The 19,959-nt window shown below is 39.1% G+C and overlaps 1 protein-coding gene across 1 annotated transcript in view; it reads left to right on the plus strand.

Annotated features, from left to right (window-relative positions):
- Positions 1-19,959, plus strand: part of WWTR1 (WW domain containing transcription regulator 1) — a 50,313-nt gene that overhangs the window by 17,622 nt on the left and 12,732 nt on the right. Inside the window, exon 2 of the mRNA XM_021395739.1 lies at positions 7,787-7,923. Coding sequence (XP_021251414.1) covers positions 7,787-7,923 — 137 coding nt within the window. The remainder of the gene's footprint in view (positions 1-7,786; positions 7,924-19,959) is intronic.

Raw genomic sequence — 19,959 nt, forward strand, 5'->3', positions numbered from 1 at the left:
GAAAAATGTCACACTAGCAGAGAAATAATCATTCTGCAGACAATATTCATTTTTAATGTGGATTTTACAGGTTATAAAGCTACAAGAGAAGGATTTGTTTGTGGGGATCAGAATTTTTAACCATTATTTGATAAAAATGTGTTGTATATTACTGTGTATTCACAGGATAGCCTAAGTAATGGCTCTACTCTTTCATCTTCTGTTAATCTTTTAGTTCTGTCTGATGTACAAAAGTGGATTATCTTCCTCTTACTGCATATATGTTTGAAAGAAAAACTCTCTTAAGTCAAAATATTTGTTTTGCTTCATGGAAACCCCTGCAGACTCCACGTTAGGGTCTAGATTTTATTCCGGCCAGTACCTTCCTGTAAGAATGCAGTGTACTCACCTTAGCAGTACGTGAGGACACGTTTGCTGTCCCACTGAGGAAAATGAGTCTGTATGTGTCTGGATACTTGTAAATATGTTGTTCTCCGCATCTGTAAAATGGAGACAGCCTTGTGAAACTAAATGGAAATCTCTGAAGTGGCACTGTGATGATTTACTCACTAGCTTTTAAATACAATTTGTTTTATCTGTTATTAGAACTGAGTTTCAGAATTTTTAAGTCAATAATGGAGGAAGCTACATGCTGAATAAAGGAAATACATAGTAATGCTTCAGTAGGTGAAACTTTGCCTAGTGAAGTTCACTTATTAAGTAGTGGATGATTATATAATTAAAGATATTGTCATAACGCATGCTTATGAGAGGACCAAGGTAAGTTAACCACCGACCTTGTTATTTTGGTTTATTATATTAAACTTTTCATATATATGTATATATTTTAAATGTGTAGCATTAACATAAGCTAAATGAAAGTACCAAGACAACTGCAAACCTGATGAAACTGATGCTTTGTCTGCACAGTCTGGCATGTAAACTGGCTGTGCCAATGAAAGCTTTCCTCCAAACATGTTATATGTGCATTCATGCCAGTGAACCTCATTGTCTTTAATAAGATGTAATTAAGTCATAATTTAATTCAGTCACATTTCCACTTAGTGCTAAATTTAACAGACCTGTGAGTAGTTGACAAGGCATAAAAATTGGGCTGTCCTAAAATTATTGCATGATCTTCATATCTGCCCTTTTTAAGAGAAAGAACGGTCTGCTTTGTGTTTGAAAGGTAGGTCTCATGTTGTAGGGACTGTTGAAATCTACTTAATGAGTGGTTACTGAATACACAGACAGGTGTGTGATGTCAGGACCGGTGCTCCAGTCGCTGTAAAGTCTTTTTATATTGTGCTGAGAAGGCAGAACTTGGTTCCTGAATTTTTTCAGTCTCTGGCAAGGGAAGGGGAAAGGATGCAGATCATAGGAAAAGAAGGCTGACTGTATGCTAGGGGTAGAGTGGTGTGTTCTCACACAGTTACTGAACCATTCACTGCCCTTCTTTTGTGCATGAGATGGCCCTGGAGAAGACAGAGTATGTGCAAAGAAATATGAAGTATTTAAGTAAATTTATATCAGGGACTGTAAGTTCAACTTTTGAAGTGGAAGCTATTAATTAGATAAATGACTGAGAATTTGTTAATTAATAATTTTTATTAGCTAATAGTTGTTAAGTTAATAATTTGATAGTTTCAAAAGTGTGTAATTAAGAGTTCTTACAAAGAAGTGTTCACAAGCTCTCTTCCAATATCCATGGAAGCCCATAGCATAGGTACGTTTTTACTAGAGACAATCAGTTCAATAATTTTTTTCCTGAATGGACAATAAATTCCTCACAGTGCAGAACTGAGAGGTGCACGGTGGCTGTGGTGGCACTCAAGGCAGTGACACTGCTGGAGGGTGGTTGCCTGTGCGTCTCATGGGCAGGCAGAATTCTGCTGGCTGTGGTGCAGCTGCCCAGCTGCTGCTCACACTGGTTCCAACAGCTGCCATATGCTGCTGTGAAATATTGTTTAGTTACAGCATTTCCTTGATCCTCTTCATCCCCTTCAGAGGTTCCTGGACCCACCCTTGGTTAGGCTATTCACTTTAAGGCAAGGAGCTTGTGGATGTGTTCTAGTGGCACTGATGAGCTCCTTTGGGAGCATGAACAGTGGGTTTGGAGGTTTCCAAACATGCCAATAAATGTGAATGCTGTTGGGAAAGCATTTAAAATTACTCATTTGTGACTTATTTTTTTCCCAAAGGAGTATTTTTGTTTGTCACTGGGTCTCACCATTCTGTTGAAGTTTGAAGGAAAAGATGTTAAAGCCTCAAAAGCATTTTGATGTGCGTGGAGGAAATGAGATCAAAGGCTTTCATAAGAGGGGAAAAGGTTATTTTTACATGCACGGTCACTTTTTTCATTCTTATTGTTACACAGAAGCAAGCACTTAGGTACATTTTTTTCTTATCAAGGAGCAAAATCATACTTATGAAAATAACTAAGTAGATTGTTTCTGCTGTGGGCTTCAGTCTCCCAGGGCTCTGGGCCGTATGCCTTCTGACATCTGTTGGGATCATGTAGTCAGAGGGCTGGAGATGCTGGCGGCTGCCTGGGAGCAAGGAGTCACACTGCTCCTGAGCCTGGCTGAGCTCCGGTGGGCAGATGAAAGAGGCCTTTCCTGAGTTACAGGCGCGTGTCTGGTTTGTCTGAATAGCTTGTTTTATACCAGCGTGCTTTAAAGCAAGCTTCTAAGGTGCCCAAAGTGGATGCACAGTTTCTCTTCTGCTGCTGGATCCTTTGTGCTTTTCTTGGCCAAAATGCTGTGTGGTTTGGACCTGGCGGTAGTTTTAGCAAATATTGCACTGCAGCACCACGAACAGGACACTTGATAGACCAAGATGTTGGTGACCAAGGCAGTTTTTTCTTGAATTTCAGAACCTGTCCATTTGATTAAAAGTATGCCTGCTACATCATGTAGTGCCAAAGCACTTCTGGTGGAATCTTTTTTGAAACCAAGCTTCCTTTTAGCCCCTTTTTTGCACGGAGGGACGGAGAGAAGTTGGGCAATGATTTGGCTCTGCCTACAGAGATGTAAACAGATTTCCCAATGTTTGATAATGATGGTGCAGCCGGAAGTGGATGACTGGATGGTCTCCAATGCAGTCTGAGCTGTCATCCTGCTGGGAGCAGTTAATGAGTCAGAACATATGGGTTGTTCATGTTGATGAGTCATCAGCTTCCCACTTGCCCTGAAGCAGCTTCACTTTGATGTGGCTCAGTCACAAAATCCACTCTTAGTCCCTTTGACAAAGGCCCAATAAAAGACTCCATACAAGTTCTACAGATTTAGCCTAACTCTGAGCTTGTGTTGTTTCAGTTCAGAGCACACTTGCAGGATAAAATATTTCAAATCAGTTCTTTCTCCTTAATTCCCTTTAAACATTTTTTTCAGAAGTAGATCTGACTTTCCTAATACTGAAAAATACGATCCTAAAATAGAAACCATAGATGCACATTTGTTGTTGGAGTTAGTACAAGCAGAAAAAGAATGAATATACTTAATGCTGCTGCTTGCTAATTTGAACTGGGCTGTTTTGGCAAGGTTGCAGTGGAAGCTGGTGATCAGAGCCTAGCAGTGAAAAAACACAGCACAGAGCAGCAGCTCAAGTCCTGGAAAACACTGACGCTTCAAAGCAGGAAGCAGACAGCCAAACAGGAAGCATTTAACAAAATTTCAAACATGACAAGTGGAAGAGAATCTGTAAGTCCTAATTAAATACTGAGTTACTGAAATCTGGAGCATTGTGTTAAATTTTTTTTCTGATGAGGGGCCACCATCAGGATACAGTTTACTGCTCACTGAGCTTGTGCATCGTAGGAGATGCACAGAGATGATATTGTAGAATTTATTAATTTAGGTATATTTAGTTTGTCTTTGTGTATAGGTGCTAGATTACACCAGGATTAAACTCTTAAAGCTGTTTATAGCATTATGATTCCATATGTAAAACTGGGAGAACTAGCATACAGTCAAGGCCTTAAGGGATGCTGCGGCCAAGGATTTAACTCACCTATAACTAATTCTCTCCGTGACACTGGAAGTTAAATGCTGTTACTAGTGTAAAGCCCAGATTTTAGGAGAAGTAAAACTGTTGCTGTTTCCAGGCTTGTCATCCATGTAGTGCATTTTAAGAATGAAGGCAAGATTTTTAGTACATGTTATTATTTAGGACATATTATTATTCCTTGTCTGAAGCTTTGTTTTCTGACTCATTGTTATAGGCTATATGATATATGCCAAGGAAAAAAAAAATCCTTCTGAGATTAATACTTCTAGAAATAATAAGTAGATGGATTGATACAATCCCAGATAAGGCTATTGAGGTGTTTTCTCCACAGTATTTTTCATGTATAGGTACATACTACGGACCTGAGTCACTTCAGTGGTCTTCGTTAGAATGAGGTCTCACGTAGCATGTGCACTGTATTAAAAGTGTAAGACAAAACAGAAGTCATAGTTATCATAACAGACTGCCAACTGCAACCAGGCACTCCCAATACCATGCTCTTTCCTAAGTATCTGCTATGCTGTGAAGCCGTGCAGAATTAGAGTGTGACTCACCTTCCATTGATATTTGTGGCAAAACTTCTTGGGGAACTGTTTTACAAAGAACAGCAGATTACTTTTCTCTATACTGTGTGTTGTATACAGTAATAATAGCATTGAGTTATTTACGTATGAAGTATTTTGATATAACATCTTTCAGTTCGTACATGTATCTGAATATGAAGTGCGATGAAGAAGGTAACAAAAAAAGAACTGAAACAGCCAGTGTGTGCTCCAGTGCTCCGCAGACTTCAGTTGTGTGGATTTCCTAGGTATCCAGGCGCACTGGAGATGTTCCTTGATTTTGTTTTTGCCCAAGAGTTAAAGGCCCTTTCTCTTGGATGCATCCCTGAATGTGGTATTTCAGAAAATCTTAAAACCTCATCAAGACTGGAGAAGTGTAGCTTCCAGAGTGCAGCTCTTCATTCAGCAGGAGGCAGAGAGGAGCACAACATGGATATGTTTAAGTCAGCATTAGTCATCTTTGGAGTGCCGGGTAGGCTCAATCTCTTTCCCTCCATACATCAAATGGAAGGATACCAACTTGTGTACATGACTCTGCATGTGTTGATAGCTCTTCCCTGAACCAGAAAATTGTCTTAATGCCCATGAAGAGTGAGAATGTTACTGAAGGAAGGAAATCTGATAACAGAAGAGAATTTCAGAGTTGACCATTTTCGTATTCTAGTGTGGCTTTAAGAGCCCTTCCTGCCACTGCTTGTTGTACATGGTTGGTGGTTCTAGTTAAAGGCTTCAGATTAGGAGTTTAGCTGAGGAATACGTTCAAACAAGTTAGAGATTGCTTAATACAGCTGACTTCATAAATCCTTTAACTTGTGCTTCAGGTTTTCCTATCAAGAGTTGACACTTTCAGTTTCTTGTGGTGAAACTAAAAGAGAAGAGAAAAAAAGTGTCTTCATTTAATTTGAACATTTTACAGTGCTTACATGTAAAAAGGTTGGAAAGAGGAAAATCTGTTTTGATACAAACTACAGAGGCAACAATTATTTAATTGCTAGAGCTCATGTTTAAAATCATGTTTCACTGGGGAATAATCTTTTCTATTATACGTGGGTATTCCAAAAACCATAGCTTTGATTAAGTGTAGTTTCTTTATTTGAATTAAAATGCCAGAGGAAAAAAAGCAATGGAGCTTTAAATAAAAATGCTTTTCAGTTTGCTTAGATATAATTGGAACGTACGGAAAACAATGCCCAATTTATTGCTATACCAGCATCTTTTGTTCAGAATGCTACTTCTTAATTCTGGAAGAAAGATCATTTAACTGAGCTGGATACAAGAATTCTTATCCTTGAAAAATAATACACAAATAAAAAAGAAAAGCTTCAAATGTGCTTAAGTCTTACCATGAGAGAAGAATAAAATCATTCAGTGCTAGCAAGAAAAAATGGTGGATGGTTTCCTTGTTAACAACAGTGATAACATGTAGTAAATATTCTCAAAGCTTTGATAAAAGAAAGTGACTCAACTGCTTAGAGGCTGAGTTGTAGAAAAGCGTTGAAGTGAAAGTGTGATCTGAATCATAGAATCATAGAATGGACTGGGTTGAAAAGGACCTCAAAGATTGAGTTCCAACCTCCCCGCCATGTGCAGGGTCACCAACCACTAGACCAGGCTGCAGCTGGTGAGCCAGAGCCATGTCCAGCCTGGCCTTGAATGCCTCCAGGGACGGAGCATCCACAACCTCCTTGGGCAACCTGTTCCAGTGCGTCACCACCCTCTGAGTGAAAACCTTCCTACTAATACCTAACCTAAATCTTCCCTTAGTTTAAAACCATTCCCCCTTGTCGTATTGCATCTGCAGTTGCAGTTTTGAAACTCTACGTTAAATGTAAAATATTAGGAGAAGGATACGGCCACAGACTAATTAGAGGCAGTGCAGCTTTTTTCTGTTCTTCAAAAAATAGTTCTGATTGATTTTTTTTCTTTAATGTGGATATGTTTGTTTGTTTCTCCTGCTTGTAATTCACATTATTTTGGTAACATCAGAGATTGACAGTAAAGAGTTTGCACATGGTAACGTCAGTAGATGTCAACTTGCTTGTTAAATACTGCTGGCTGTCAGCTGAGTCTGAAGATGTGGTCACAGCCTTAATGACAATGCAACCATGGGTTAAAGAAGCAAGGAGAAGTTTTGAGATTGAGATCAGTAAAGGGGAAGTTAGGCATTGCTTTTGTGAAAGGTGGATTGGAATGGTTTCCCAGCCGTGGAGCGCTTTAAAGTTTTATCCTTCTGTATGTGTTCTACTTAAAGACATTCCTCTTTAAAATAGCAAGGGAAAGCCTCTCTGCATCCAGCCAGTGATCTGTAGCCTGTTTGGTTGATGCTGCAGAAAGCAGGGCATGCCAAGGTGGAACCATGTGCAATGGAGTCGTGGGTAGATACATGACTGTTGGTCGCTTTCAGGTGGCTCCTTTTTTTTCTTTCTTTTTGTCTTTTGCTTGTTTCACATGGGGTTACATGCTCATCCTTGAAATCCTTGTTCTGCTAAGTGTCTAAACTGATACATTTCGATGAAAACCTTCGGCTGCAACAAAAACACAGTCCCTTCATCTCTTTAATCTCACAAAAAATGTTACAGTAATCTCAGGTATTAGCTGTCTTGCTGTGTTGTTTTTTTTTGTGTGTATATGAGACTTTACGTTACTGGAGTGGTAGATACATTGTTGACCTACATTGACTACTTTGAATAAAAACTGAAGGTAATTTTGCAGAGAAGTTAGCAGTTACATGCTAGTTGTCCTGATGTAATCTTCCTCTTTTGGCAAGGAGAATATATTCTGATATTCTTGGAGATGCAGACAGACAAGTTTTTATGGAGTGGTAAGGAGCAAAGCAGTGGTTTCTGGCAAAACACCTGTAAAACTCAGCAAAATAACCATCCTTTGGTGCATGAAAAATGGCTCTGTATTTGAGTTTGTAGGAAGACTGCCAAGAAAAGGGTAAACAACTTTTCAACAATTAAGTAGTCTACAAGATGAGTATCTTACAGATTTTCACTTCACTCAAATGAAGTGTCAGGATGGCGGGGGGAGGAGAAAATCAGAAGAAAATATGTAAGGGCTGAAGAAATGCCAAGATGATGGATAATTTCAGATGGGTTAGTGTGTGATAAGAAGGAGAAATAAATGTGGGATTGGAAACACAAATAGGGCCTTAATGACCTTATGCCTAACCATGTATTATAACGTACGTGGGAATTTTCTGTTATACTTATGCTTTATCTTCACTTTCTCAGTCACATAGAAAAAATTACAACATGGCAAGATCCTCGAAAAACTATGAACCAACCACTGAATCACCTGAGCCACCATCCTGCAGCTACTTCCACGCCAGTACCACAGAGGTCTATGGCAATGTCTCAGCCAAATCTCGGTGAGTACTGGATCTCATTTCTGTGGTGGAAATACAAACAAGAGGGGAGGGCCATCTTTTATTAATTTGCTTCCCAAAGTAATTTTTGCTTCAGAAAGGGTCGTTCTGATTCCATTATCAAGCCAAACAGTGTGTTCTCTGCTTCCTTTTCTTATTTTTTCCTTCTGTAGAATTGGCAGCGAGTGAAGTCGCACTGTTTGAAGTGAAGTTCTAACACGTCATGCGTTTTATTTTTGATCTTCTGTGAAAAATTTTTGATGATGAACAGAGAAAAACGAACTCTTGCAATACTTGTTCATTCAGAGGTGGTATGAAGCCTCTACAATCCCACCAGATAATTTTCAAAGCTTACTGCACAACATGCTACATTAGATAATCTGTCTGCAGGCTTTCCTGTGTTTCTGCGGGTCAGAGCTTGTAGCTGTTGGTGCTGGTAGTTGTTTTTTTCCTTCTTTCTCTCTTTTGCATTGTTATGTTCTGTGATAGAAACTATTTTCTTATTGAAACTACTTTTAGCAAAATACTAAAAACTTTATTTTGCAGCATGAATTAACAGAAAACCTGTACATGGGTTGTTTGCTTTTCCTTTTTAGCACTTCAAGATTAACTTTAAGCATCAACTTGTGTTCCTCTGATTTTGCCAGATGTGAATCTTAGTTGAGAAAAAAAGGAAATTCTGAAAATATTAAAGATATAAATGGAAGAAAACATTTTTTTATGCGTAATTAAGACTGATAATTTTTCTTGAATTTTTGGCTTCTACACTTCAGATCCCAGAAGTTTTAACTGCTCTAGCTTTCAAGAAAATGAGGAACAGATAGTTCAGTGAACAGGCTCACGATCACAAAACTAGGTCAAATAAATAGTCTTAAAAACACAAACTAGATGAGTGTTCAGATCTGTTTTTGTAAGTTAGTCTCATAATTTCGTGTTTATTCATATGCAGTGGGTTCATCGTTTTTGTCTCTTGCATTCCAAGAAAACTACAGTAATCATTTGGCTGACAATGGTCACCAACAACAGTAACATAAAATCAGTGTTTCTTATGTCTTGAATTTATTATAAATACTTAGGCTGTCCCTTGAAGTAAATAATTTTAGTTCATAGGATCATAGAATGACCTGGGTGGGATGATAGGATGACAGAAGGAAATTCTTACATTCTCTCAACAACTATCCTACTTGTGTATGTTCAGTACGAAGGCACTGTTGGTTATGTTATGTGAGTCAGCAGACAGCAGCAGACTGTATCCTTAGCAGACACTAGAAGAAACCTGAGGAAATCCTTTAGCCAAGAGCTTACTGCAATGTGTCACACTACATGGTAAAATTAAGAACTGGGCTGCGTGTGTTATTTCAAACCACTGATTAGACCAATTTTGAAATGAGCAACAGGTAAGAATAACACAGAGGTGGTTTTTTTCTTTTCATATCAGCTCCTCGGCTTACACTGACATCTGTAAAATCTCTATCATTAAAAAACAGAGGATATACCATGAATCAGGATAGTGTCCAATAGGCTTTTTTTCCCAGTTTGTTAGTAGAAGTGAAGTAAGATTAATCAAAGCCATATCATGTGCTGAAATACTTGCGTATTGAAGGAAGCTCTTTCTCAGGATACAAAAGATTAGAAGTTAACACTTAATTAAGGATCTGTTCTTGAAAGGACTTGGGGTGCCCAATAGGTGCACTTCCATAGGCTTCAAAATCTGTCACATCAAGTACAGACTGTTTCATTCAATACCCTTCACATTTATTGACAAAGTATTTAAACAGTTGGCTATTCAAACAGTGCTTAGCACAATGATTCTGGTCTGTGACAGAATTTCCTAAACGTTAGCCCCCTACAAATGTGTAGAAGTTTCCACAGTGTCCATATTTAATCAAGAAAAATTTTTGTCAACATGTTTTGGTGAACTTTTCCTTATACTGGTGGTCTTCTAAAGGCATTCTGTGGTGCACCTTTGAGAACATAAGTCTGGTTGCAGAGTAGAGTAGCACTTTCTGCATTCTGTTATTAAATTCAGCATCACATAGAATCAGAGAATGGTTTGGGTTGGAAGGGACCTTCAAGTTCATGTAGTTCCAACCCCCTTGCTACAGGCAGGAACGCCTCCTAGACCAAGTTGCTCAGCCCCATCCAGCCTGGCCTTGAATGCCTCCAGGGAGGAGGGCATCCACAACCTTGCTGGACAACCTGTGCCAGTGTCTCACCACCCTCACAGTAAAGAATTTCTTCCTAATATCTAGTCTAAATCTGCCCTCTTCCAGTTTAAAGCCATTTCCCCTTGTCCTGTCTCTACCTGACCATATAAGAAGTCTCCCCCAGCTTTCCTGGAGGCCCTCTTCAGGTCCTGGAAGGCTGCTATGAGGTGCCCCCAGAGCCTTCTCTTCCCCAGGCTGAAGAGCCCCAGCTCCCTCAGCCTGTCCTTGCAGGGGAGGTGCTCCAGCCCTCTGATCATCTTTGTGGCCCTCCTCTGGACCCGCTCCAACATCTTTCCTTCTGGCTGACCCAGCATCAAATAGGTTCAAGGACTATGGGGTCAACTGAGAGTGCAGTCGCGTGGTATTTTAGCTTCAGTGGCGAATTCAGCTCAAGAAATAATCCAAGCTAAAAGAAGCCCTGCAGTGATGTCGTCTTGTAATTTCTGTGTGTATATATATGTATTTATGTATCTGAACAGGGTGCAGTAGCTTCTGAGTGCTGCATTTGATTGTTTAAAATAGATGTGAATGTAGTTTCCAGTGCTTAAGTTGAATGTATCTGTTTTGAAATTATCCTGTTCAAAAGGAGAGGGGGGGATATCTTCCTGCTCTTTTGTGAAACAACAGTCTTACTTCTAATGTTGCCTTCTTGGGTCTGCTCAAACACTGCATGGAGCAATTCTTTGGTCTGGTGGTGAGACCTCTAGCCAGAAGTGATTGTGCCAATACCCTACGGACATCAGAGAAGAAATGGGAGCTGGATAATAAGCTAAACCACTCTTCTGGCCGTCATTTTATAACTTTTTAGCAATTGAAGTCTATGCATCTGTCTTTTGCCTTCACATTTTTTGGTACTGTAGGAATTAAAAAAGCTTTTCTTTTGAAGATGTGCCACCTACGAGAAATGGATTTAAGTATTCCAGGTCTGCATACTGGTCTGAGCTTCCAATTAGTAACACATGTGTATTCCTCGCTGTGCTTCTGATGAGGAGATGGAAAATAGGCTGTGTCCTGTACAGCTTGTTGCTTTGGTTTATAAACTCCTTTGAGCAAACTTTGCTAGTAAGTGTATAAAGGCACATACAAGCATTCTATCAAAAGTGCAGGATAACTGAGAGATACCACATCCTAGTATGTTTATACTTGAGAGATATGTATAGTCAAAGTTAAACTGGTAGACATACCTTAAGAAATCCACTGTACTTCTACCTTCTCTTTGTACTGTGGATTTGTGTTGTCTATTTATGAGCTACTCATACTGGTTTCCCTATAGCATTGGAAGTATTAGTTTTCTCACCAACATTTAAAGCATTGCTTATTAAATGTTGTATAACAAAGGCATCTGAAGGCATTTCTTTCTTTGATGCCTCTTGATAAATTTGCATAAAGTTAATACATGCTAGGTGGGTTTTTGTGTTTACTTACAAAAGAGTACTAAGTTAAATGAAGTTTTGTGAATGGAAAGGGTGATCTGTCTTATATTGAAAGCTCATTGTTGCAGGCTTTGTTAGCAAATATTCAGGCTTGCTTGGTTTGACTTTTCTAAATATGTTGCCTTTTTTTTCCTAAGGCAGTTTGTAGATGGGTATAGTAAGGAAAGGACCGAATTAACAGCAGTTCTTAAACTGTTTCATTATTGGAATGCCGCATGGTTAATAATCAGCATCTAAATGAAGACAAACGGAATCACTGTATTTTTCACCTCTTCATAAGTGCTTCATAAATGCCATTTACTTTGGCGTTGTCTACACATGGATCTCTTGTCTGCCCTGTTTGAAAGGAGGCTTTTTCCACTGATTGATAAAATTCTGCTTGCATACTACCAGTCAGCTCAGTTAGTGCAGTAGAACCAAAGACACTGTGTGGGTATCTGTGCAGCCTTATTTTAGGCATCAGATACAGGTTCCTGAATTAGGAGACCAAGCTCTGTGGACTTCCTGTGAATGAAAGGAAGGAGAGAGCAGCTGCAGTGCAGCCAAGTTAATGACCAAACTGCCACCTGACTTAAGTGATGGAACTGTTCTCTGGAAATGCCAAGTCCAAGCTAGGGAAGCTGGCCTGCCTTCACAGCAGTCACCAGTGTAAGGAGATCGTGTCGTGTATGGTGGTGGTGGTTTTTTTTTGGTTGTTTTTTGTGTGCACACGTGCAAGATTTAGGGAAAAAGAAAAAGATCCTTACAAAGTTTTATCTATTGCAACAATTTTTAATTACATTCTGTGTGTTTTGTAGTGTTTCTCTATTCTACATTAAGCAACTTACAAAATCGTTTTTATTTTCATTCTGCTGTACAATATGATCTTCGTTTAAATGTTTTTCAAATTTTACAGTTTGCAGCTTATTCTGACCAAAAAAAAATTACTCTCTGACAGTATTTATAATTTCTTTATAAATTGGCTTGAATTTCTATGCATGAGTTACTTAAGAAATCTGTACTGCAAACACAGACTCAAGATTCAAAAACCTCAGAGGACCTTCTAGGCAAAGTGGCATACATCATTCCATGGTCAGTTTTGGAATTTGAGCCTTGCAGCAAATACCAGTTGGGTTTGGAAGAAATGGCTGATCAGTGCCTGTAATGTCATAGATTTTTTTCAAGCCTCCTTACAAAGGTGATTAGTATTTCATTGATGAATCTTACTAAGCTTAGATCCCTGATGCATTAGGGCTGAGCCATCTTCTCTTGCGCAGTGTTCTTCCTGTCTGTTTTATTTTTTTAAGGCATAAAACAGCGGAGAGCCCAATGTTAATCTGGTTACAGTAGTGTACACATTGATTATAAGAGTTCAACCATACTAACTTACTGTGATAAATTCCAAATGGAGAATTGTTTAATTTTTTTTTCTAGTGAAGAAAACTCTTTACTTTAGAAGCTTAATCTCTGAATCAGCTCCACGTGGTCCTGGGCACCCTGCTCTTGGTGTTCTTTGAGCCAGGAGGGTTGGAGCAGGTGACCCAATGCAGCATTCATCTTCATTGCTCATGGTAATTTGACTGAGTCTGAAGACAAGTGGGAGTTACGGCACGTTGCATCTGCTTTCTTTTTTAACATCAGCCAGGAAATCCAGTCAATAAAACAATGCAGTATTCCTGTTTAAATCAGTGAATGCATGAACCAAGGTTTCCATATCCTGCCAGGATGAAAGAGGTGTAGTGACTATTGTTTGAAGGTGATAAAACAGTTTTGGTTACTGTGTCAAAGTGATCTGGAGATAAGAAACTCCCAAGGTGTTCGAAAACAGGCAGCATGTATTTTAGTGATAACAAGCGTACATTAAATGGTCTGGATTTTGCAAGGCTCAGTTTGCATTGCCTGCAGATTTGGCTACAGATATGTAATGCAGGGAGGAACACACTTTTCCTCCTGTGTAGCCCATACCCACACACCACCTGCTCAGTGGAAAGGCTTTGTGTTTCAGGTCATTTTTAATTACTGGATGTCCTGTACAAACTGACGCAATTTGGTTATGGTCAATGTGAATGATTTTGGCAACTGCTTCTGGTTAATTAAATAGTAGTTACAGAAGAGCTGGAATGATGGTAGAGGACTTAAGCATTCTGTGGGAATGATAGTTCTACAACACAGTTCTGGAAAATAGTATTTTTTTATTTGTAATTAAAACCTCCAACAAGTAATTTATCGTGGACGTTTCAGATTGAGAATTTACTTGTGTTTGAAAGACGGGGCTGGCAACTATAGAGATGAACAGGAATTAAATTCACTATCAGGTAAAATAAATGCAGATGTTTCAAAGGATACACATCTTTATGCCAACAACCGGCCCTCCAGTAAATGTGAAATGTTAAAGGGTGATATTTGAGGAGTTTTTGGCATTTTTTTCAAAATCTGTCAATTTTTTTCATTTCAACACAAAGAAGTTTCTGTTGTTGTATGCATTTCCTTTCAAGGTTAATAATCCAAACATGCGCCAATGCAAGGCTGGAGAAGGAATGCAAAAGCTAAAGATTACACAAAACAAGTGAAAGCAAAAATCATGTAATGAAATTTTAAACAGGGACAGTCATTAGTAGTTGGTCATTAATATTAATGGTGTCTCCCCCATCAAGCGGCCTCCTCTGTTATTTGTTGTTACTTATTAAAATATTGTTTAAAAAGAGGTGTTTAAGTTCCTACAGAGAAAATTTGCAGTCTTCTAAATAATTTCCTGCTAAATCCTAGCTTTAGTGGAGCACCTGCAATTTTCTTGAAGCTTGAAGCTTAAAAAAAATCAGTTACATGTGCATATCACAGAACATAACAGATGAAACTGTTGAGAAATTTCCGTATAGCTATTTTCAGCCCAGAAATCTGAATAAAAGACTCTCTGTGTACTGGGACAGTACAACTTTTTGGTTTAATACTTTACAGATTTTTGGAACAAAATGCACCAGAAATGAAAAGCAGCATTTTTTGCTGACCTTGTTGGAAGGCTAACACTGTTTCTGGGAAATAAGTGAAACAAGCAGTTCTTTGTTGGCAGAGGAGAGAGAGAGAAGGAGGGGAGCCCAGTCTTTTTTTCCTCACAATGTCGTGACTAAGTCAAAACTGTAATCTAGCTGTGTTCTTTCTTTTTTTTTTCCTTTTTTTCTTTTTTTTAACCTTTATAGACATGTGTTTCTCATCAAATTGTGTTGCGTGACACCTGGTGCTGGCAGCTGATAGGAGTTAGGCTCTGGACTGCCTGTAAACAAAGTAGAGAAAAAGATCCAGAATTGCATCCAGACACTTCTGACACTAAAATAATAAAAGTTGGTACAATCGGTTCAATGCATGTGTCAGAAACAATTTACATTTGCATGTTTTGGCTTCTGCAACTTGCAGATTGTCTTGCCCACAAAATAATCCTTGCTTAGTATGTACCCAGAACTTAGTACATAACAGAAAAGTCTCACATGATGTTGGAAAAACTAGTTCACTAGAATATCTTCAGTAATTTAAATAAAAACAAGAAAAGCATTGTCTCATTTTTCATCTAACTGGAAAAAGACAATTACGTAGGATTAATTGAGATGTGAAATAAACTGTTGCAATTCCATGGACTGCAATGGAACTGTGGCCACGCACTCCAGGTTTGGAACTTATTTCCACATTTTTATTCGCTTTCATTTGAGCTGGAAAATTGTGTAACAGCTGTTTATTGAAGAGGCTAAGTTCATTTTGCAAAACAAATTTGTTTCTCCCAAGGGAACTGAATTCAAGGGCACCTTGAATCAGTCTGCTAGAATGGTGACTACTTTTCATCTGCTATGTTAAAACTAATCTCCTTTATAGTGATGGAGTTGAGCTTTTTAGATTTTTCCTTTGTTTGCAGAACCTTAGATATGTTCCTCCGGGAGTGTGAAAGCCTGTCTAGGGAATTCAAGCTTACTGAAGACCTTAGTTAGCCTTGGACCTCTTAGAAGCAGTGCAGAATTCCTAAGGCTCCCCAAAACACAGGCTGAACAGAGCTGCTAAAGCATTGCTGATTTGTTGGATGAATTGAAATTGGTATTCATACTGAGCAATCTAGTCAGAGCCACAACTGGGAGTTTTTCTTTTTTGACTCAGACTCTATTATGTTCCTAATGCCATTCAAATATAAATAAAAATATAAATTCAGAATTCAGATATCAAGTAGCAGATATTAACAAAGCCAATTAGGTAGCACAAAAGTGTGGCATAGAATTACTTCACGTGGAACAGAGATCTGTAGAATGTTGTCATGCCGCTAAGGTTGCTCACAACTGTTGGCACAAGAGCTTCCTTTGACTTGGCTGGGCTCAATCAAACCTTCAGTGACAAAGAGTTAGCAGCTACATGCAAGAGAACACTACCAAACTCTTCGGTACAGGATTTCAGTTTTGATTCAGTTAAGAATATGAAAGAGAATAAGTAACAGTTTGGGCTAATTTAAGGAAAAGCAGTGAAGTAAAAGGCTTTTCTCAAAATAAGCTTGCATATGTACCTCCATGGGTAGTTCTTCCATTGCTGGGATTCTTTTCATTCCAACTAGTGTACTTAAAGATTCCCTATTAATTTGAAATCTAGCCAATATCAGACATACCAAGCCCACTTAAAGATATTCCAGGTACTATAGTTTATTGTTTTCCCCATGCATACCATTGTAACATACCTTTCAGAAAAGCAACCTACTGTCATCTCCAAGGGTATTTTTCTTTCTTGTTTGAAGAACTCACACAGTAAAAAACTAAAAGCAGTGAAAACTCTTGGTCTTGTAATAGCTAGCGTGATCGTTCTTTTCTACACATCTTCTGAGGAGTCTGGAATTCTGTGTGGTCATGTTTTTTGCCTAAGTAGAGAGCTTTGCAGCATAAGACCTTCCTGATGCTACACGTAATGTTGTGCACAAAAAATACGAGGCCAGGGAAGTGGGGGAGCTGTAGAGAAAAAAGGGGGAAGTGGTTTTAAGTGATTATAAGTTGTGGCACAACTGTATGGGAAATAAACGTGACCGCATATTTGAATGGTTTTGATTCTGTAAAGAATCAAAAGGATGTCCCTTTTGCCCTTTCTCTATCTGCCAGAACTTCAGTGGTACATGCTCCTGGTTGCAGCTCAAGTATGTAACACTACTACGTTAGGTTTTCTGATGTATTGTTTGGTGGCTTTAACTGTTCTGATAAAGTGCAGACTTCAGGGCTATTAGTTCATTTAGCAAGACTGAGAGTGCTGGAGTGTTTGTGTGAGTACTGCCAGTACCTCTTTCTATTGCCTCTGGCTTTGTAACATTACCACATTTCTTTGCTGTGCATCATTTGTTTCAGTTATTCCAGCTACCACTAGGTTTGCAGAGAACCTGGGAAGATCATTTATCATTGGTAAACTTTTATGTTCTTTGAGCTGGGTGTTTCTTTACATCCTTTGTTTTGTCATTTCAGAGTTTCTCACAGATAAGAGCTGTTGATGTAGGAAGCTGCAGTTTTTAGTGTCTGCACCAATCTGCATTCACACAGTACAGACATCTTTTTTTTATCTTGAGAGCATCAGGCCGAGAACCCCACATCTGAAACTCTGTGAAGATCTAGCTCAGGGCTGGTGTGGCCCTCTCGAAGCTAGCGATAATGCACTTCCACAGAATGAAGTGGGTGGCTCTGCACTGTAGCCTCTGTGTTCCAGGAGGCTTTACTTGGGGATCAAATGACATTTAAGTGCTTCTGGAGAAGCCACGTTGAATGAAACACTGGCATATCTGTCCTGTACTCTCCAGGACTTCTGATTCTGGAAGCATGTTGTAAAGATGCTTTAGATCTGATTGCATGCTTTCCACACAGCCTGGAAGGATTTACCAGAGTGGACTTTGCACCACCTACAGGTAATAAAGTTGCTTCTAGACCCAGAGCGTTTTCAATATAGCACAGCAGTAATCCACACCTATTAGGTATAGCTAGTACTCATCTGCAGAAGAAATGAAATTAATCTACACCCCGAATAAACCATATAGTTGGCATGTTGAAAATTCACTATATTTCACTCCTGACCTCTCTGGAGGATATCGGTGCTGAATGCTGTTCTTTGCACCATGAACAGGAAGAACTTTTGTCTTAGATAAATTAGGAGCACATAGAATGTCTTTGGATTGCTTAATCTGTAAATGTGCTTGCTTGTGTAACAGCAAACCACTGAAAATGACTGATACCAACCGTCACTACATTTATACAACACAATGAGATGCCCAGGGGTATTTCTGGCACCAAAAGATACAAAGTGGTTCTGTTTCTCACAGTCTTTTGTCTGCTGTGTACAATCTGCAAATTTTGATCCCTGTCTTTCTTTTGCCTAGAGGATGACGTTCTCAGACTGCCTGCCTCATAGTATGCAGTTTCTTTAGCTGGAGCCAATCTATTTGTTCTGTGCTGTGGGTGGTTACTATTTCGTTCATTTTCCTGGATGGCTCAGTTACATTTTTCATTGGTGTTTGAAGACATTTTGCTCTCAGTTTTTTTGTTTTCTGTAAGCAGTCTTTCCTGAAAGCCCCGATCATGCTTTACATGAATGCTTCATGTCTTGAATCAGGGACTTTTAATGTATGTGAGATTACCCATAAGCTATTGTCTCTTAGTTTATCCAATACATCTGTATTATTTCTGGAGATAATACCCAATATTATTATTCCACTCATTTCTGTACACTTTTCCCAGTGACATAACAACGTCTTTCCTGCTTACTCATCTTTATCTTCTGTGTTGGGCTCTGTACCCATAGAGAAATCTGTGTGCATGTATATATGTGTGTGCATATATGTGCAGTCTGGTTTTGCTGATTACCGTCACACCTCGATCACGTGCAAGCAGGCGTGTGCGTGTTCACTCTCAACCTCAAGCTTCGTCGGTGTGAGACAGTGAGAAGCATAGCAGGGAACTGCGTAAGGTGGGAAACAAGACACACTTGAAGGACTGCCTGCTAGGTATCTGCTAGTGCACGGGCTGGGTGGAGTTTGTGAGTACCCAAGGCATCTAAAGTGGGCCAAGAACTGTGCTTAGGAAAGTCACATTGGTTGCAAGGTGCCTACGTATGGCGAGGGACAGGAGCAAGAACCTCAGCTTCCAAGCACAGCATGGCTTTGCCCTCACGATTTATCCTGTGCAGTTGCTTCAAACAGGAGATGCTATGTTCCATCTCAGAGGGCCCGCAGTATCCCCCAGCAAGGGGATGAGCAGTGCTTTCCACAGTGCAGAAGTTTGGAAGACCATTTGGACAGGCTGTTTTGCAGAGGATGCATTCCACAGCTCTTAAACTGCTGATAAAGAAAAGCCCTAAAATTTAACACGTTAACAAAAGGCTTGCTCATAACAATGTGCAGTGCCTTTCAGTGGAACTGAGGCCAAAGAGTACTTGCAAACCTGCCGTTATTTAATTACTCTTCAGTTATTTTTTTATTACTGTACTAGTGACATTTTTGATATATTAGGATATATTTTTAGACCAGCTGAAGGCAGCAGTTGTTGTGGACAGCACTGCAGAATGTCCCGGATTTTGGCTTCATTTTGTTTTCTGTAATGAGTCACACAATAGTTTCAGTTTTATACTATTATTATTTCCAGTTATTACTTGTTTTGAGCTAGATTAGATTTAATGTGCATTATGTGTCCATTCACATACACACAAACTAGATGTGTCTTTGCAAAAGTAAACCATCTATGTCCTAGATTTGCCTATGAGACATTGCTGTGATTGTACTCAAGAATAACTCAAGTGGAATGATGCTGTTAGGTGGTTAATAAGATCGAAACCTAGGTCTTAACGTCTCTGTGTTTATGAAATGGTTTTGAATGATCAGAAAATAAGCGATTTTATCACCGTATCAATTTAATGCTTCGTTTTAAGTTAGACTTTATCATAAACATGCACTAGGAGATACCTTGATAGAACTGTCTGTACTTGTTTGAAAGCACAGACACATGACTTCTCTGTACTTGATGCCTTGATGTTTTGGAGTCTGTCCATAATTGTTAGTCTGCTATGAAGGTAGCTGTCTGGTATTGAAGCTGAATGAAGTTACCTGAATCTTTTTTTTTTTGTAACAGTATACAACAGAAGAAAATACAGTGTGAGGAGGTTCAAATGACAACTGTTGAACTTGTTCCTGTTACCCAACTCTATTCCAATTAGTGGCAATTTTGAACAGAGCTGTTTCTCTGGACCTATGTCTAGAGGTTTTAGTCCTACATACCTCTGAGGAGAAAGTACTGATAGAAAGAGGAGCAGAACCAAGTAATCCAGGTGGTGGACTTGGCTGAGGATGGCTCTTACTCTTTTGCCTTCTGTGTATCTTCTGCACTGAAAAATCCAGGTGACATAAGTCACTGTTACTGGAAGTGGGATTTTTATTGGTT

This window comes from Numida meleagris, chromosome 4 (genome assembly GCF_002078875.1).
Source record: "Numida meleagris isolate 19003 breed g44 Domestic line chromosome 4, NumMel1.0, whole genome shotgun sequence".
NCBI classification, from domain to species: Eukaryota; Metazoa; Chordata; class Aves; order Galliformes; family Numididae; genus Numida; species Numida meleagris.